General features: G+C 35.4%; 1 protein-coding gene across 1 annotated transcript in view; it reads left to right on the top strand.

Annotated features, from left to right (window-relative positions):
* The window catches only part of LOC144453096 (receptor-type tyrosine-protein phosphatase beta-like), a 55,718-nt gene that overhangs the window by 26,490 nt on the left and 13,709 nt on the right, over positions 1-15,519 (top strand). The window contains exons 2-9 of the mRNA XM_078144372.1: positions 6,621-6,732; positions 8,962-9,231; positions 9,422-9,697; positions 10,180-10,479; positions 11,463-11,762; positions 12,759-13,058; positions 14,562-14,864; positions 15,204-15,491. Coding sequence (XP_078000498.1) covers positions 6,621-6,732; positions 8,962-9,231; positions 9,422-9,697; positions 10,180-10,479; positions 11,463-11,762; positions 12,759-13,058; positions 14,562-14,864; positions 15,204-15,491 — 2,149 coding nt within the window. The remainder of the gene's footprint in view (positions 1-6,620; positions 6,733-8,961; positions 9,232-9,421; positions 9,698-10,179; positions 10,480-11,462; positions 11,763-12,758; positions 13,059-14,561; positions 14,865-15,203; positions 15,492-15,519) is intronic.

The following is a 15,519-nucleotide window of genomic DNA, read 5'->3' as shown; positions in this document are numbered from 1 at the left end:
CATACATACATACATACATACATATTCTTTTCATGTCTGTTATCCATATTATTACTTTCAATGTGTATTATATAACTGATATACTTTATTGTTCTGAGGACCCAGCATTTCATTTTGTCACGTACATGTACGTCAGCGGAATTCAGAATTAGTTATGCAACGTTCCTTCAGTTTGTTGTTGTATTTTCGATAGACCCTATTTTCGTGGAGGGTCTATGTTTTTATATTAGCTGTTCAATGCTGCCGATACGCTGGGCTTATCTCAAACTGTAGTCAGGTCGAAGGTAGGTTGTCGACTGGTGTCACCTGACCCACCAGGAAGTTACATTCCATATTTGTTTCCATTTCAGTCTTCTTCCTCATACATACAATACAATACAGTACAGGACAAATCCTCATCCCTGTGTCTACAGGAAACCACTTGTAGAGTTTGGATTTGGAATTACTGGATTACTTATCGAGATTGAGTGTTAAAACAACGATTTGTCTGGAACATTGGCCAGCAATACCTAGTAATTGGAAGCGGCTGCTGCTGTAGCAGCAACTCATATCGAAACAGCATCGCGATGAAGAGCCCTAATATAATCTCAAACCAGTGTCTCCTAATTCTACAATTGCTGTTTTGGTCTCTGGTAAGTTTTCATTTTTGCTAAATAAATTCTGATCGTCGCAAAGGCAGGAATTGTGAACTTTGAACTGAATATGCTGTGTTAAAAATAGTGGCATTATAAATAAAGGCTAAACCCGTACTTACATCTCTTTGTGTGTACACACACTAACTGCATATTTTGGTTGCGCTTTAAATACGTACAAGGCCACCTGTGTATTGTGGTAATATGACATGACTGCATATGGTAAATTGGTATGACAAATATTGAAATTAGACTTATTTTAAAGCTCCACTTCATCATTCCATGGGAAAAAATATCCCTAAAACAATCAAACCATTGATTGAGTTGGGATTAGCTGCTTACGTTACCTATTTGAGTCATTTGCCATGGTTTTATGTGAATCGTTGACATAAAGTACACCATTTGGTAATGTTATCACTTGACATAGATTTCACGTTGTATCTACACACACACACACACACACACACACACACACACACACACACACACACACACACACACACACACACATTCATTTATATGCACCATTTACAAAATGACATACACCAGAATTGATGATTTCTTTTGAATATTTGTTGTGACGAAAAATTCTGATAAAATAGCATTACAAACTCGAGACCCTGTTAATCATTACTGTTCAAGTGAACAGCTCATTATAACAAATGGCAAAAAAATGACGTCATCATTTGTCAAAATACTTAATATGCATTTGCATATCAGATTTGAATAGGTCACGCACAGTCTCCCCAGAGTCGCTACTCTTCTCTTTATACCAAACGTTGTAACGAACGCCACATAACAGAACTCGTACACTCAAAGTTACTCACATACCGATAACGCTTGAGCACTCAGGAATAGCTCAACAGACCGAGATATATGGTTCTCCAGTTTATCTGCCAGATCGAGATGGTAACTTATTCTCAACCAAATTAATTCGTTCTGGCTTTTATTATCAAAACTCTCACTTTTAATGTTTAAATTACGAGGTTTTCTATTATTAGTGAATTAAGTCACAATGTATTCTATGTGATTGTATACAAGTAAACGATGACGCCATTGGGCTGTTTACGATAATTAACAAGGGGACGAAATTACCGAAATGACTAGTATTGAAATGCTGGTCTGTGACTTACTGTGGCATAATTCTACTAACACAAACCTACATGCAACATTACTTCCACATGAAGCAAATCGTGACAAATGGATTCGTCACATTTTAACCGTTGTCCCCGAAAGACAACATTATAATACTAGTAATATACATATTTGAGGTTAGTGGAAATAAAGTTGCCATTTTGGTGTCTTGTTTCATTGAATTTCAATCCCACAACATTGTGGAGTAAATATTAAAATTGATAAAATGCAACAACCGTGAATACGTGGAAGTGTACACCTTAGGTTTTCATGAGCCAAATACATTTTGTGTATCTACATACACTATGTTAAATAAAATGTTTTGAAACATGTACAACCGTCTGTCAACCTGTCCATGGTGCGTGACTAACGACGTCCAAGTGAAATCCTAATCTATCCAGAGATGATGTGATTCGTTTTTTGACGTAATTTCAAACCATGAATATGCGTTAAAGAAATCAACATTTGAAATTACATGTGAATTTGGAACTTGGTATTTGGGGTGCTGATATCGAAATTGGAACATTCGTTTTTTGAAATGCAATCAAAATCAAACCACAAACAACGTTTGACGTTTCAACATTTTACTGGAAAGTTAGGGGGCACCTTTTATTCGTATTATCTGCAGTTTCTTTGAAGTTTGCAGTTTGTTTACTAAAAATGATATCAAAGCGAAGATCAAAGGAAAGCGAAAACAACAAGTAACAGATACCGTCGGAATATGAACATAACATAACATAACATAACATGGTGGACATCCTAAATGTACAAATAAATTGTAAATTTGTAATCAATGTTTGGGGCGGGACCTCGTTTCTGGCGCATATTGCATGACTAACTGACACCAGACATCCATCCACCCATACAGTGACAGTTGTTTTGTACATTACACAAGAATTATTTTTAGGTAGTGAGTTATCATCGGCGTTATTTTTTCAATCAAATGTATTTATTGTGATGTCATTCCGACGGTCTTACGTGTATTAGTTAAAATATATTTGTGTTGTGTGACCTAGACGGGGTGGGGAGGGGCTGGTTGTGCAACTCTGTGTAAAATAAAATCAGGTGACTCTGCTGAGACTTCCAAATCCAAACGGAAATAAACCCAAACTCTTGACATTCCACACACCCAAAAACTTACTCGAGACCCTTGATCTATGTAATGCTTGAGACGACAGTTAGTATGATGAAATAGCTAAGACCTGATCAAACAATTGATTATTTTGGAAATGAAATAATAACAATTGTAAGCATAATTTTGAGAATGCAACGAATATTCTGAGCAAAATTTAAGTAAAATCTACACCTGAACTTGGGCATGTCTTTCAAAAAATATTCCAACCTAGAAAAGAATACGTTTTCTCATACTTAAAGAGCACAAAAACGCTTTCCAGCACATTTTGGCTGAATGGACCTAACGTTACATTTGTGTTAAACTATATTAACGAACACAAGGTTGGCGTGTCGCTGGATTTCCGTGCGATCGACCTGTTAGTAATACGAGAGAGCTTGGTACACATGGTAATAGACTTGCCACAGTGTAGCGAAAGATCAAATTAATAAGATCTAATATAGTAATAAGCTTAGCATCATACATTCTTTCCTCATGCATGCGTCTCAGTTTTTTCCCCCTTTTTAATAACACTGACAGACACAGCTTAGTTTTCGCTAAAATTTGAGGAGTGACTTTGATTTAATGATTCGTGATAAGCTGATATCTATATTTGTACATGTCAGTCAAACTAGTTACGCCTACATTGAATGTAAAGTCTGTTACAATACGTTCACCCATTGGTTGAAACTAAGTCATTTGCCATATAATTAGTATTCAGTTTTTATCCTAAATCGCACACACCTGTTTGTCGTGTTAGACTTGATAAGGCTGAGTAGCGAAAATGGCGATGCGAATTCGCATCGACGGGGAGGTTTTCGAATTGAAAGTGACACCAGTGGAGTTTGTCCGCTGGTAAAATTTTCGACACGACATCCACTGCTGGTTGAAGAATATACGTATCGGTTTAAATCAGACAGGTCATGTGGCAGGAGGACGCTATTTCACAAGCATAGAATTTTTAGAAGATGGAAAACTTATGAAAAATATCATCAAACCAGTATTCTGACATCTTTTATTATACCCGAGGTGTGACTACCTCGTACTCAAAGTGAGCGGTTTTCTATCGATTTGTTGTGCCACGTCATGCCCGATGATCGACGAGTTGTCGTTGTCCAGTTCGCTTCCCTGTGATGTCTCTTTCATTTGAGCCTAGTAGCACAAATGTTGCAATAATGTAACGATAAAAAGTGCCCCCTAACAGCTGAAGAAAGTGAAACATTGTTCGTGTTTTGATTTTCGATGAGTTTCAAAAAACTAATGTTCAAAAATCTATATCAACATCCAAAAACCAACTTCGAAATTACATGTATTTCTAAATGTCGATTGCTTAAAAACGTATTCATGGTTTGAAATTACGTCAAAAAACGAATCACATCATCTCTGGATAGATTAGGATTTCACTTGGACGTCGTTATAATTAGTCACGCACCGTCCATGTATCCAGTCGTTTCATACTGTGTTTTGTATTAGAATGATACCGCTTTATGATCAATGGTGTGTTAATCACCCACATATTTTAGACTTGATAGGGCTTTACATTTACATACTTGTATTGAGTAAAGTACAACATTTACATTTAGATGTATGCTTTACGTGTAAATCAACCTGATAAACCACACCCAGATATAGTTTATTGACAGAGACTCGCACTAATTTACACAGTCTGCTACTGTATACGAAAAGCTCTCCATTAGTTAATATGACGAGACAGTGTTGATAAGGAAGAAAAAAAAGGAGGGGGTCAAAAGTCACGTTGTTAAAATACCAGTTTAAGAGTAAAGCTAATTTTTAACTTATTCCAGACAGACTGTAACTTACGTTGAATGTTACGAAAGAATCACTGGCTGTACTGTTCCATATAAAGCTGCAAGATCTGCAACTAGAAACGGTTTTTTTTGAAACTGTTTAGTTAGATATTTATAATGTAATATATACCATGAACAGTATTGAATCACCAGTGTCGGTAAACATTTTTGCGTAACAGTACACATTCAATGATGAAATATATCCAATGAATTTGATTTTCAGGTCCGCATCCAAAAATCAGCACCCCAGTGAATCACGATTTCAACTTATTATTATACTAACTAAACATTAAACCTTTGATTGACATGTATTATGTATAATTATTGAGATTTTAATAATTTTCAGTGAATAAATTGATGGATGTCTGTTACAGCCAATACAATAACCAAGTTACCGCTAGTGCAGGTTTAACAGGACGGCTTTCCGAAGGTCGCACTTTTTTCAATGTAGATGAAGGTTATGATAACTCGTGATTTGTCTTCTCACTAGCAGGCCACCGTACGATAACCATACTCTGATTTTATACCCTAGACATTTTTCTGATTTACCACCGTCCATAAAAGGCTGGAGATGAGAACAATTCCTCCTAAATTGTTTTGTCTTAAGTCTCACTTTTGGTCTGACGTCATTTAAGAATAGAACACCAATATTTCAAAATTTCCATTCTCGTGTTTACGTGAAAACTATCTCTTTAATAGGTTGCATGTTGCCCTTAGTGATATGTTCGAACTGCCCCTACTCCTGAAAAATAAATAAATAAATGTTGTATAAAAATAGTTTAATGTATCGGCATAGTGTTAAAGGTCTACTACGGATAAGGATTGCAATTTAGATGTGGAAAATAGTCAAAGCTGTATGAACAAAAATGGCCCCAAATACATTAATACTCATTTGAAATCACTATGGCTTTACGTGAGAACCTTGGATTGAAGCACTGGCATTTAATAATTAAAAAGTTAAATTCTCACACGGAAATCCAGAATGTAGCCGACAAACCCGAAACTGTCAACAAAATAATCAAAGCCACAGCGATAAAATGTTATCATTGATAACAAACAAACAAACAAACAAACAAACAAACAAACAAACAAACAAACGAACACACTACATTCTAACTCTATTGAAATAAATAGGGTCTGATAGTAATGAATCCACGAAATATGTATATTTATACGTTACTATAACAGCATATAACATAATACAACACATCAATATAATTCATGATGAATAATTATGATAATTACGAAGTCATAAATGGTCATGACTAGAGTATGAGTGGCCAGCTTGAAATCATGGTTGCAGGTTTGAGCCTCGTTTCTTAGTTGCTGAAATCTAGTTATAACAATGCAACAATGGAAATGAAGCAATGTGATTGTGAAATAGCAGATTAGTCACGTGACATAGAAGATGTTACAAAGTTTATAACAATCCGACGGTTAGACGAATTTAGGATATTGAATTTAGCTTTCAACCTATTGTTGGTCGACGATCCTCATTAGAATGGCGAATAATAATGATAATAATAATAATGATAAAGGCTATTTATAGTGCGCCTAATCTCGCCATAGTTCCACATCTTACACATCTCTCACAAGCGTTGGTAACACTTCAAGATTGTTAATGGGCTTTGATAAATAATTTAAAGAATTAATATATGAAGTGGAGTGTCAAAGTAACAGACTGACTTAGGGAAGATGATCCAGAGATTGCAAAAAGACAGATTTCTTCACAAATTAGTTATCATGTTGGTTTGACTGTTGGTAGTAATTAATGTTCCAAAGTATGTCCAGATGATCTAGGATCACGTGATCAATGCTATGTAATGTAGACTTTAAGACATAATTTTGGTCCTAGACTTCGACTGAATTTACTTGAACAATTGGTTGTACTATAAAAAACAATGGCGCTATTTTCTTCTCTTCTCTTTTGATTAGACTTGCCATGGGTCAACTATTAGTCCAAATAGTGTAGCAACCACAACAACTGCTACTACACAAGAAACAACAGAGCCGACGACTACTCCTATACCAACTGTCGAAGCACCAAGTAGGTGGACGTTTTTATATGATTTTTCGATTTTTCTCCACCACGTACAACAGCTGTTCATTTTTATCACAATCTATAGCAAGCGGTGTTCATGTATATATTGTTAACAAACGGTGTACATGTACATATATTGTTAACAAACGGTGTACATGTATACATATTGTTAACAAACGGTGTACATGTACATATATGGTTAACAAACGGTGTACACGTACATATTGTTAACAAATTTGTTTGCATCGATACTCTATATTTTAGGGGCCGGGAATGCAATGATCTCAATCATCATGATCAGCAAAACAAATAAAATTGATAAATATTAAGATATTCCTGCGCCTTGAGCTCTGCTTGCAGAGATTAGGCACTCTATAAGTCTCCATTATTATTGTTCTTATTATACACTGATAAAAAACGTGAGCCTTTGAGGGGAGCACTCCTCATAAGAGGGCGCCCTCTAAGGAATTAATTACGCAAGCTTTCAAACTTTCAACCGATAGTATGAGTAAGAGTGGGTGATCCGAATTGAACTCTTTTTAGTGTTTAATGATTATATGTTTTTAATAGTAGCAGTAAGATACACATGAAAACAACAACAAAACAGAACATTTCAATTTTTACAGAATCCTTCCAATACTTTGATGGTTTTACTTTCGTAAATTATTTCATCAGAATATAGTTACTGTAGCATCTTAGTATTGAGTTCAGTAACTGTACTCAATCCATATTTAGCTAATAACTCCTCACATAATAATAAAAGTGTTTTCATAAAAATGATGATGGGCGCTTTTTACATAACATGGGAAGAAATACAGTTATCTTACTAGATGATAACACAGGCGTAAGACATTCGTGACAAACGTGTCTTAGGAAACGATCAAGCAAACAAGGCTTTCTTTTAAACTTACACAAAAACAATAATCTTTTCATTTCGTAAACTTGAGCATATTCAAGATACAGCTATTCAAGTAAAACTTAATGTTCAAACAAATATAACGTTACTATCTGAAAATGATATATGTAGTTAGAGTACATGTGGAATATCTACCAAGTACAAACAAGCATGCGAGTGCTAGGAATCTTCAGCGTATATGTGCAATATACGTACAGGACAAATGCCCCCCCCCCCGCCTCGGACATATGCCCCATGGACAAACGCCCCCGTAGGACAAATACCCCGGTAGGACTATCATGGCGTACGATTCGACCAAGTCGGCAGTCGGAAAGATCAAAGAAACATACCTATAAAAGAATAGTGTAAATAAAAGTTTGTACAGTCAAATTTGAGAATTTTAACTGTTCGTTCAAGCACAGACAAGTGGTTCAAGTATCTCTGCACCCGCGTATATCATGGAGTTTGTCTGGATTTCGGAGTTCTACACTTGAGCAATTCCTAGTAACTGCCTTATTTAAAAAAAATAAAATCCCGTGTTTATCTATCGCACTTTGTTGTTTGTATTTTTCTTTGTTGCCTTCATAATTTCAGTCTTTGTTAGCATGCCCTAAATAAAATGTGTATGTGTATATAACTGACTGTGTATGTGCGAGTTAAGTCATTTTGAACATATTAAGTACACCACCCGAAATCATACATTTTTTGGTCGAATTAAACATCTTCCGTGCCAGCTTCAGTCCATTCACCAATAATACAATACAAGCGATAAAGATCGTATTTTAAGTAAGCCATCCTAAAATGCGCCTTTTGGTCACATTAGTGGCTTTATAAGCACACCTTATAAGCTTTATAAGCAAGGTTTTAGTAATAATTCAATAAAAGTGATAACACCAAATCATGCACTATTTGGTCGAATTCAACATTTTTGAACATATGTCTTCATCCGTTATACAATAAAAGTGATAAAACCATATTTTAAGTGAACGCCCCAAAATCTTGATTTTTTGGATCTCTATTCGTAGGCAATGACAGTCCTACCGGGGGCGTTTGTTCGGGGGGGGGGATTTGTGGTACGGGGGTATTTGTCCGGGGGGGGGGGGGGGGGCGTTTGTCCTAGGCAATACCTATCAGATACAAACAAACATGTGAGATTTTGCATTATTACAGTGATATTGAGTCTGAAGTCTCATCGTGTTCCGTTAAAATGTCTTATTTTGCAATTGCAAACTTGAGATTTGTTGTCTTTTTTGGTAAATAGATATATATGTAAGATTATCATAGCAAGTTCGATCAATTATAAATCATATTAAACATTTGTGTTTGTTTTTCTTTTACAGCAATCATCAATATTGTAAGCCATACTACAGACTCCATATCCGTGCAATGGGTACACTCTGGGAACAATACTGACAATTACGAAATATGTGCCATGTGCAATGATAATACAGAAACATCGTGTGGCGATGGTACCGAAACAGTCGATGCCCCTGGCAATTCTGGAACAGTGTCTGATTTGACACCAGGAGCTGAATACAGTGTCACGGTGACAGCCTTTCATGACACATCTATGGTAGGAACTCCATCAACACCAGAAATACAGAGAACACGTAAGCATTCTATTCTTTCAAAGCTAAATTTTGTCAACATAATTAGGAAAAATATCCAAACAGACATAACTGGTTAGATGACACAATAATATATGGAAATCAAACATAGCATTTGTGCCGTTAAGTAAAAGTAAGACACCGCTCCTGCCATAAAATGATAATCGCAATCACTTTTTCCTAATTCCTTTAGAACCAGAACCAGTTACACAATTATCTAAAGATGCGACGACTACCACTACGATGAACATCACATGGACTAAGCCTTCCAACTCCATCTGGAATGCGTATGAGATAACCATTGATCCACCAGAAGCGTATGCATCTCCAATTGTAGTAGCTGACCCAGACAATGATATCGAAAATTATTCATTCAGTAACCTTATACCTGGTAGATTATACGACGTTAAAGTTGTAGTTGTCAGTGGTGATGAACGAAGCGATGACGTCAACACTTCGATGAGAACATGTAAGTTTAGCATGTAGAGGTGCAGTATCCTCATTTAAATGGACATAGATAGATTTCCATGGTTACGTATACTATTCTGCTGTTGATGTTTTTGATCTACAGAACATGAACGAACCCAAGTTGCCGTAAGTAGATGACCCTTTTCAGGTTCTAGGATAGCTTCACACCGGACAACCAACTGCCTTCCTCCCCGAACAACTTTCATCTTGATAATTGTCCTGATACCTGAATCGTCAATGTCTAACCTATCGAGACGACGTAAGTTTTGTAGAAGAACAATGGAAATACATAGCCAGGGCCAAAACACAAGAAATAATTTAAACCTTCTTGCTGTGCACTTGCATTATAACCCAAATTTAGAGCTAGTTTTAAAACGTGTTCACTTAGATGAGGCTACCAGGATATGATTCTGACATTGTGACAATTGCATTGGAAGTTGTTTAACTACACTAACTGTAAGCATCCTTAACATTCATTTTCAGATCCCAATCCAGTGGAAAATCTAGAACTGACTTCAACACCAACAGATACAGATAAAATTCTAGTAGAGTGGGATCAACCAGATGGAGATAAAGATCACTACGTATTAGTCTGTTCTAGTGATGTTGAAGGAGAGGACTCTTTATCAGATACCGTACCTGCAACTGGGTCACCAACCCGTTTAAGTTACCCTTTTAATGGACTGATAGCTGGTCGTTTGTATAATGTGACTGTTGAAACTGTGAGTGAAGCAATCAGTGAAGAACTGACGAGTACAGAAAAATCAAAGCTAAAGAGAACATGTAAGTGAAGGTTTATATTAACAGCAAGGGTGGTTTTAATAATGTATAAGGAATATATCCTTTTATTAAAACAGAAAAAACAAAGGGGATGATAAACAACAAATAACAAAAACATTATATCTATAAAATTTAATACACAAATATAAACGTTAAGGGGAAAAAGAGAACTGTGGTACTGCATATTTTAACCACAGCATTGAGAAATATATATTTCCCTTTATGACTGCTACATTAATATTTTTAAAATGTACGCCGAACAAGAATCAAATACACCAACTTGAGTTTTGTTAACATTGTTAAAATAGGCAAAACAGTTAAAGCGCATGGACCACAAAAACACCAATACTCAAACTTTGTATTGATATTAAACGTTTACATGAAATGATACAAAACTGATTAGATTATTTTCACAAATAAATAATCTAAGGTTCAAAGATAAGCCCGGTCGTTGCGGAAGGAATGGTAGCGCTATGTATAAATAGTGAACTGTATGGTAGGTAATAAATACATATGTAAAGGTGTACATATGAATTAGAGTCTCAACATAACTAGGTGATCGATGAACTAATAATAAAGAATGTACACTTGAAATGGAGATAATATAATGCGCTACAATTTACAGTCATAGCATTATAAAAATAAACTTTCCTTTCATTATCAACCAGAACACAATATCTTCCTTATCATTTACAAAAACAGCATGACCCCGTCCTTTTACTTCCAGTTACACAAAAGATGGCTATAGCCTTAATACTTCAAAGACAACCTCCACATCCCTGTCGAAGAAACTGACCGGTCCCTAAGGACGAGTGAAAATTTTAATAGATTCCCACTGTAATTATAAGTAACTATTACTGTTGGCAACGATAAAGTCAATATTTAGACAATGCAGACTTATCTTGTTACTTGATCAGACATATAGGAATATTTGATAAAATATTGAATATAAGGTAAAAATAGAAATATTTGTTTTTTTTTTTCAGATCCTAATCCAGTGGAAGTTCTAGAACTGACTTCAACACCAACAGATACAGATACAATTCTAGTAGAGTGGGATCAACCAGATGGAGATAAAGATCACTACGTATTAGTCTGTTCTAGTGATGTTGAAGGAGAGGACTCTTTATCAGATACCGTACCTGCAACTGGGTCACCAACCCGTTTAAGTTACCCTTTTAATGGACTGATAGCTGGTCGTTTGTATAATGTGACTGTTGAAACTGTAAGTGAAGCAACCAGTGAAGAACTGACGAGTACAGAAAAATCAAAGCTAAAGAGAACATGTAAGTGAAGGTTTATATTAACAGCAAGGGTGGTTATAATAATGTATAAGGAATATATCCTTTTATTAAAACAGAAAAAACAAAGGGGATGATAAACAACAAATAACAAAAACATTATATCTATAAAATTTAATACACAAATATAAACGTTAAGGGGAAAAAGAGAACTGTGGTACTGCATATTTTAACCACAGCATTGAGAAATATATATTTCCCTTTATGACTGCTACATTAATATTTTTAAAATGTACGCCGAACAAGAATCAAATACACCAACTTGAGTTTTGTTAACATTGTTAAAATAGGCAAAACAGTTAAAGCGCATGGACCACAAAAACACCAATACTCAAACTTTGTATTGATATTAAACGTTTACATGAAATGCTATAAAACTGATTACATTGTTCTTAAAAACAAACACTTTAAGTTTCAAAGATAAATCCGGCCCTTGTGGAAAGAAATGGTGGCTCTGTATGTATAAATAGTGAACAGTATGGTACTTAGGTAATAAATACATATGTAAAGGTGTACATATGAATTAGAGTCTCAACATAACTAGGTGATCGATGAACTAATAATAAAGAATGTACACTTGAAATGGAGATAATATAATGCGCTACAATTTACAGTCATAGCATTATAAAAATAAACTTTCCTTTCATTATCAACCAGAACACAATATCTTCCTTATCATTTACAAAAACAGCATGACCCCGTCCTTTTACTTCCAGTTACACAAAAGATGGCTATAGCCTTAATACTTCAAAGACAACCTCCACATCCCTGTCGAAGAAACTGACCGGTCCCTAAGGACGAGTGAAAACGCTACAAATTTTAATAGATTCCAACTGTAATCATAAGTAACTACTGTCGTTGGCAACGATAAAGTCAATATTTAGACAATGCAGACTTATCTTGTTACTTGATCAGACATATAGGAATATTTGATAAAATATTGAATATAAGGTAAAAATAGAAATATTTGTTTTTTTTCAGATCCTAATTCAGTGGAAGTTCTAGAACTGACTTCAACACCAACAGATACAGATACAATTCTAGTAGAGTGGGATCAACCAGATGGAGATAAAGATCACTACGTATTAGTCTGTTCTAGTGATGTTGAAGGAGAGGACTCTTTATCAGATACCGTACCTGCAACTGGGTCACCAACCCGTTTAAGTTACCCTTTTAATGGACTGATAGCTGGTCGTTTGTATAATGTGACTGTTGAAACTGTAAGTGAAGCAACCAGTGAAGAACTGACGAGTACAGAAAAATCAAAGCTAAAGAGAACATGTAAGTGAAGGTTTATATTAATAGCAAGGGTGGTTATAATAATGTATAAGGAATATATCCTTCTGTTAAAACAGCACAAACAAAGGGATCAGAATCAGAATCAGAATTACTTTATTCATCCCACTAGGTGAAATTAAAACGACAGTTCTTGCTGGTAAAACAAAAATAAAAGCAATACAAAAGATAGCATTACATATATTACACAACATACTAAAAACAACAGCACAGTACTAAACAGAACAACAACGATTGCTGTTAAGAACTGAGAGAGCGGTTGGGACGAAAGACGATTTAAAACGATTGGTTTTAGCTACTGGAGCACGGTATCTACCACTCCTTGAAATACGACGGTCGTAGAATTCTGCATATAGTGGATGGGAAGGGTCTTTCAGAACACTACGAGCCTTTGACATTATGCATTTGTTATAGATAGAATCTATACTTTCACTTTGTTTACCGATAATTTGGCTACTCTTTTTGATAATCTTGTTTAGTCTTCCCATCTCATGACGGGACAGATTACCTCCCCAACAAACAATACCAATGACGAGAGCACTGCAAACAACTGTATTAAAAAAACACTCCTAAAAGATCGTGACTAACACCAAATGATCTTAGTTTTCTTAGGCAGTACAGACGATCCATGGTTAAAACAAGAAAAAACAAAAACATTACACACAAATATGAACGGTCAGGAAAAAACAGAGAACTGTGCCATAGTATGTACTGCATATTTTAACCACAGCATTGAGACATTTATATTTCCCGAATAAAATACACCAACTAGAGTCTTGTTAACATTGTTACAATTAGGCAAAACAGTTTAAGCGCATGGACCACAACACTCCAATACTCAAACTTTGTATTGATATTAAACGTTTACATGAAATGCTATAAAACTGATTACATTGTTCTTAAAAACAAACACTTTAAGTTTCAAAGATAAATCCGGCCCTTGTGGAAAGAAATGGTGGCTCTGTATGTATAAATAGTGAACAGTATGGTACTTAGGTAATAAATACATATGTAAAGGTGTACATATGAAGTAGAGTCTCAACATAACTAGGTGATCGATGAACTAATAATAAAGAATGTACACTTGAAATGGAGATAATATAATGCGCTACAATTTACAGTCATAGCATTATAAAAATAAACTTTCCTTTCATTATCAACCAGAACACAATATCTTCCTTATCATTTACAAAAACAGCATGACCCCGTCCTTTTACTTCCAGTTACACAAAAGATGGCTATAGCCTTAATACTTCAAAGACAACCTCCACATCCCTGTCGAAGAAACTGACCGGTCCCTAAGGACGAGTGAAAACGCTACAAATTTTAATAGATTCCCACTGTAATCATAAGTAACTACTGTCGTTGGCAACGATAAAGTCAATATTTAGACAATGCAGACTTATCTTGTTACTTGATCAGACATATAGGAATATTTGATAAAATATTGAATATAAGGTAAAAATAGAAATATTTGTTATTTTTCAGATCCCAATCCAGTGGTAGATCTAGAACTGACTTCAACACCAACAGATACAGATACAATTCTAGTAGAGTGGGATCAACCAGATGGAGATAAAGATCACTACGTATTAGTCTGTTCTAGTGATGTTGAAGGAGAGGACTCTTTATCAGATACCGTACCTGCAACTGGGTCACCAACCCGTTTAAGTTACCCTTTTAATGGACTGATAGCTGGTCGTTTGTATACTGTGACTGTTGAAACTGTAAGTGGTGTAGAAAGCAGTGAAGAATTGAAGAGTACAGAAAAATCAGGGCAAAGAAGAACAAGTAAGGATTGTCATTTCAGGATGGAACACTATTATAAATATATATAATGTACAAATTGTTTGGATTGTACAAATTGAAAAACCTTTAGTACGGGAAAACAGTGCAAACCCCTTCTTTGAAATCGCCGTAACGCCACCTTAATGTCAGTAATCATGAATAGGTTATTTTAGATTGTTGTTACATTTCAAAGTAAGACAATTGAAAATGATAAGGAAATGAGTCTTCGACCTGTATAATACATTATCACCAATATGCTAACATTCACTCAAAGACACGAACTCTTGATAGTTCGTTATCAGACTTTCGTATATGACATGTTCCTTTTATTTATCAATTTAGACCCGGAGTCAGTGACAATAGATTCAACTTCAACATCAACCGATAGTTTTACCGTTAGATGGACCCGTGGTGGTGGTGATTGGACGGGATATCGTATTGTTTACACACCTCTGGACAATGAACATGCTCAAACTGATGAGGACAACATTGATGATCCAACAATGATGATCAATTCGCATGTCATTGAGTTTCTGTATGCTGGTACAGAATATACAGTAGATGTGTACACGGTTAGCGATGGTATAGACCCACAAGAAAGTGTCAAAGATACAACCACAGATAGAACAGGTAAAATGAGAAGTATGCTATATGGCTA

Source organism: Glandiceps talaboti, chromosome 23, assembly GCF_964340395.1.
Source record: "Glandiceps talaboti chromosome 23, keGlaTala1.1, whole genome shotgun sequence".
NCBI classification, from domain to species: Eukaryota; Metazoa; Hemichordata; class Enteropneusta; family Spengelidae; genus Glandiceps; species Glandiceps talaboti.
The sequence above is the reverse complement of the archived record's forward strand: the minus strand, read 5'-3'. Positions and strand labels throughout refer to the sequence as shown.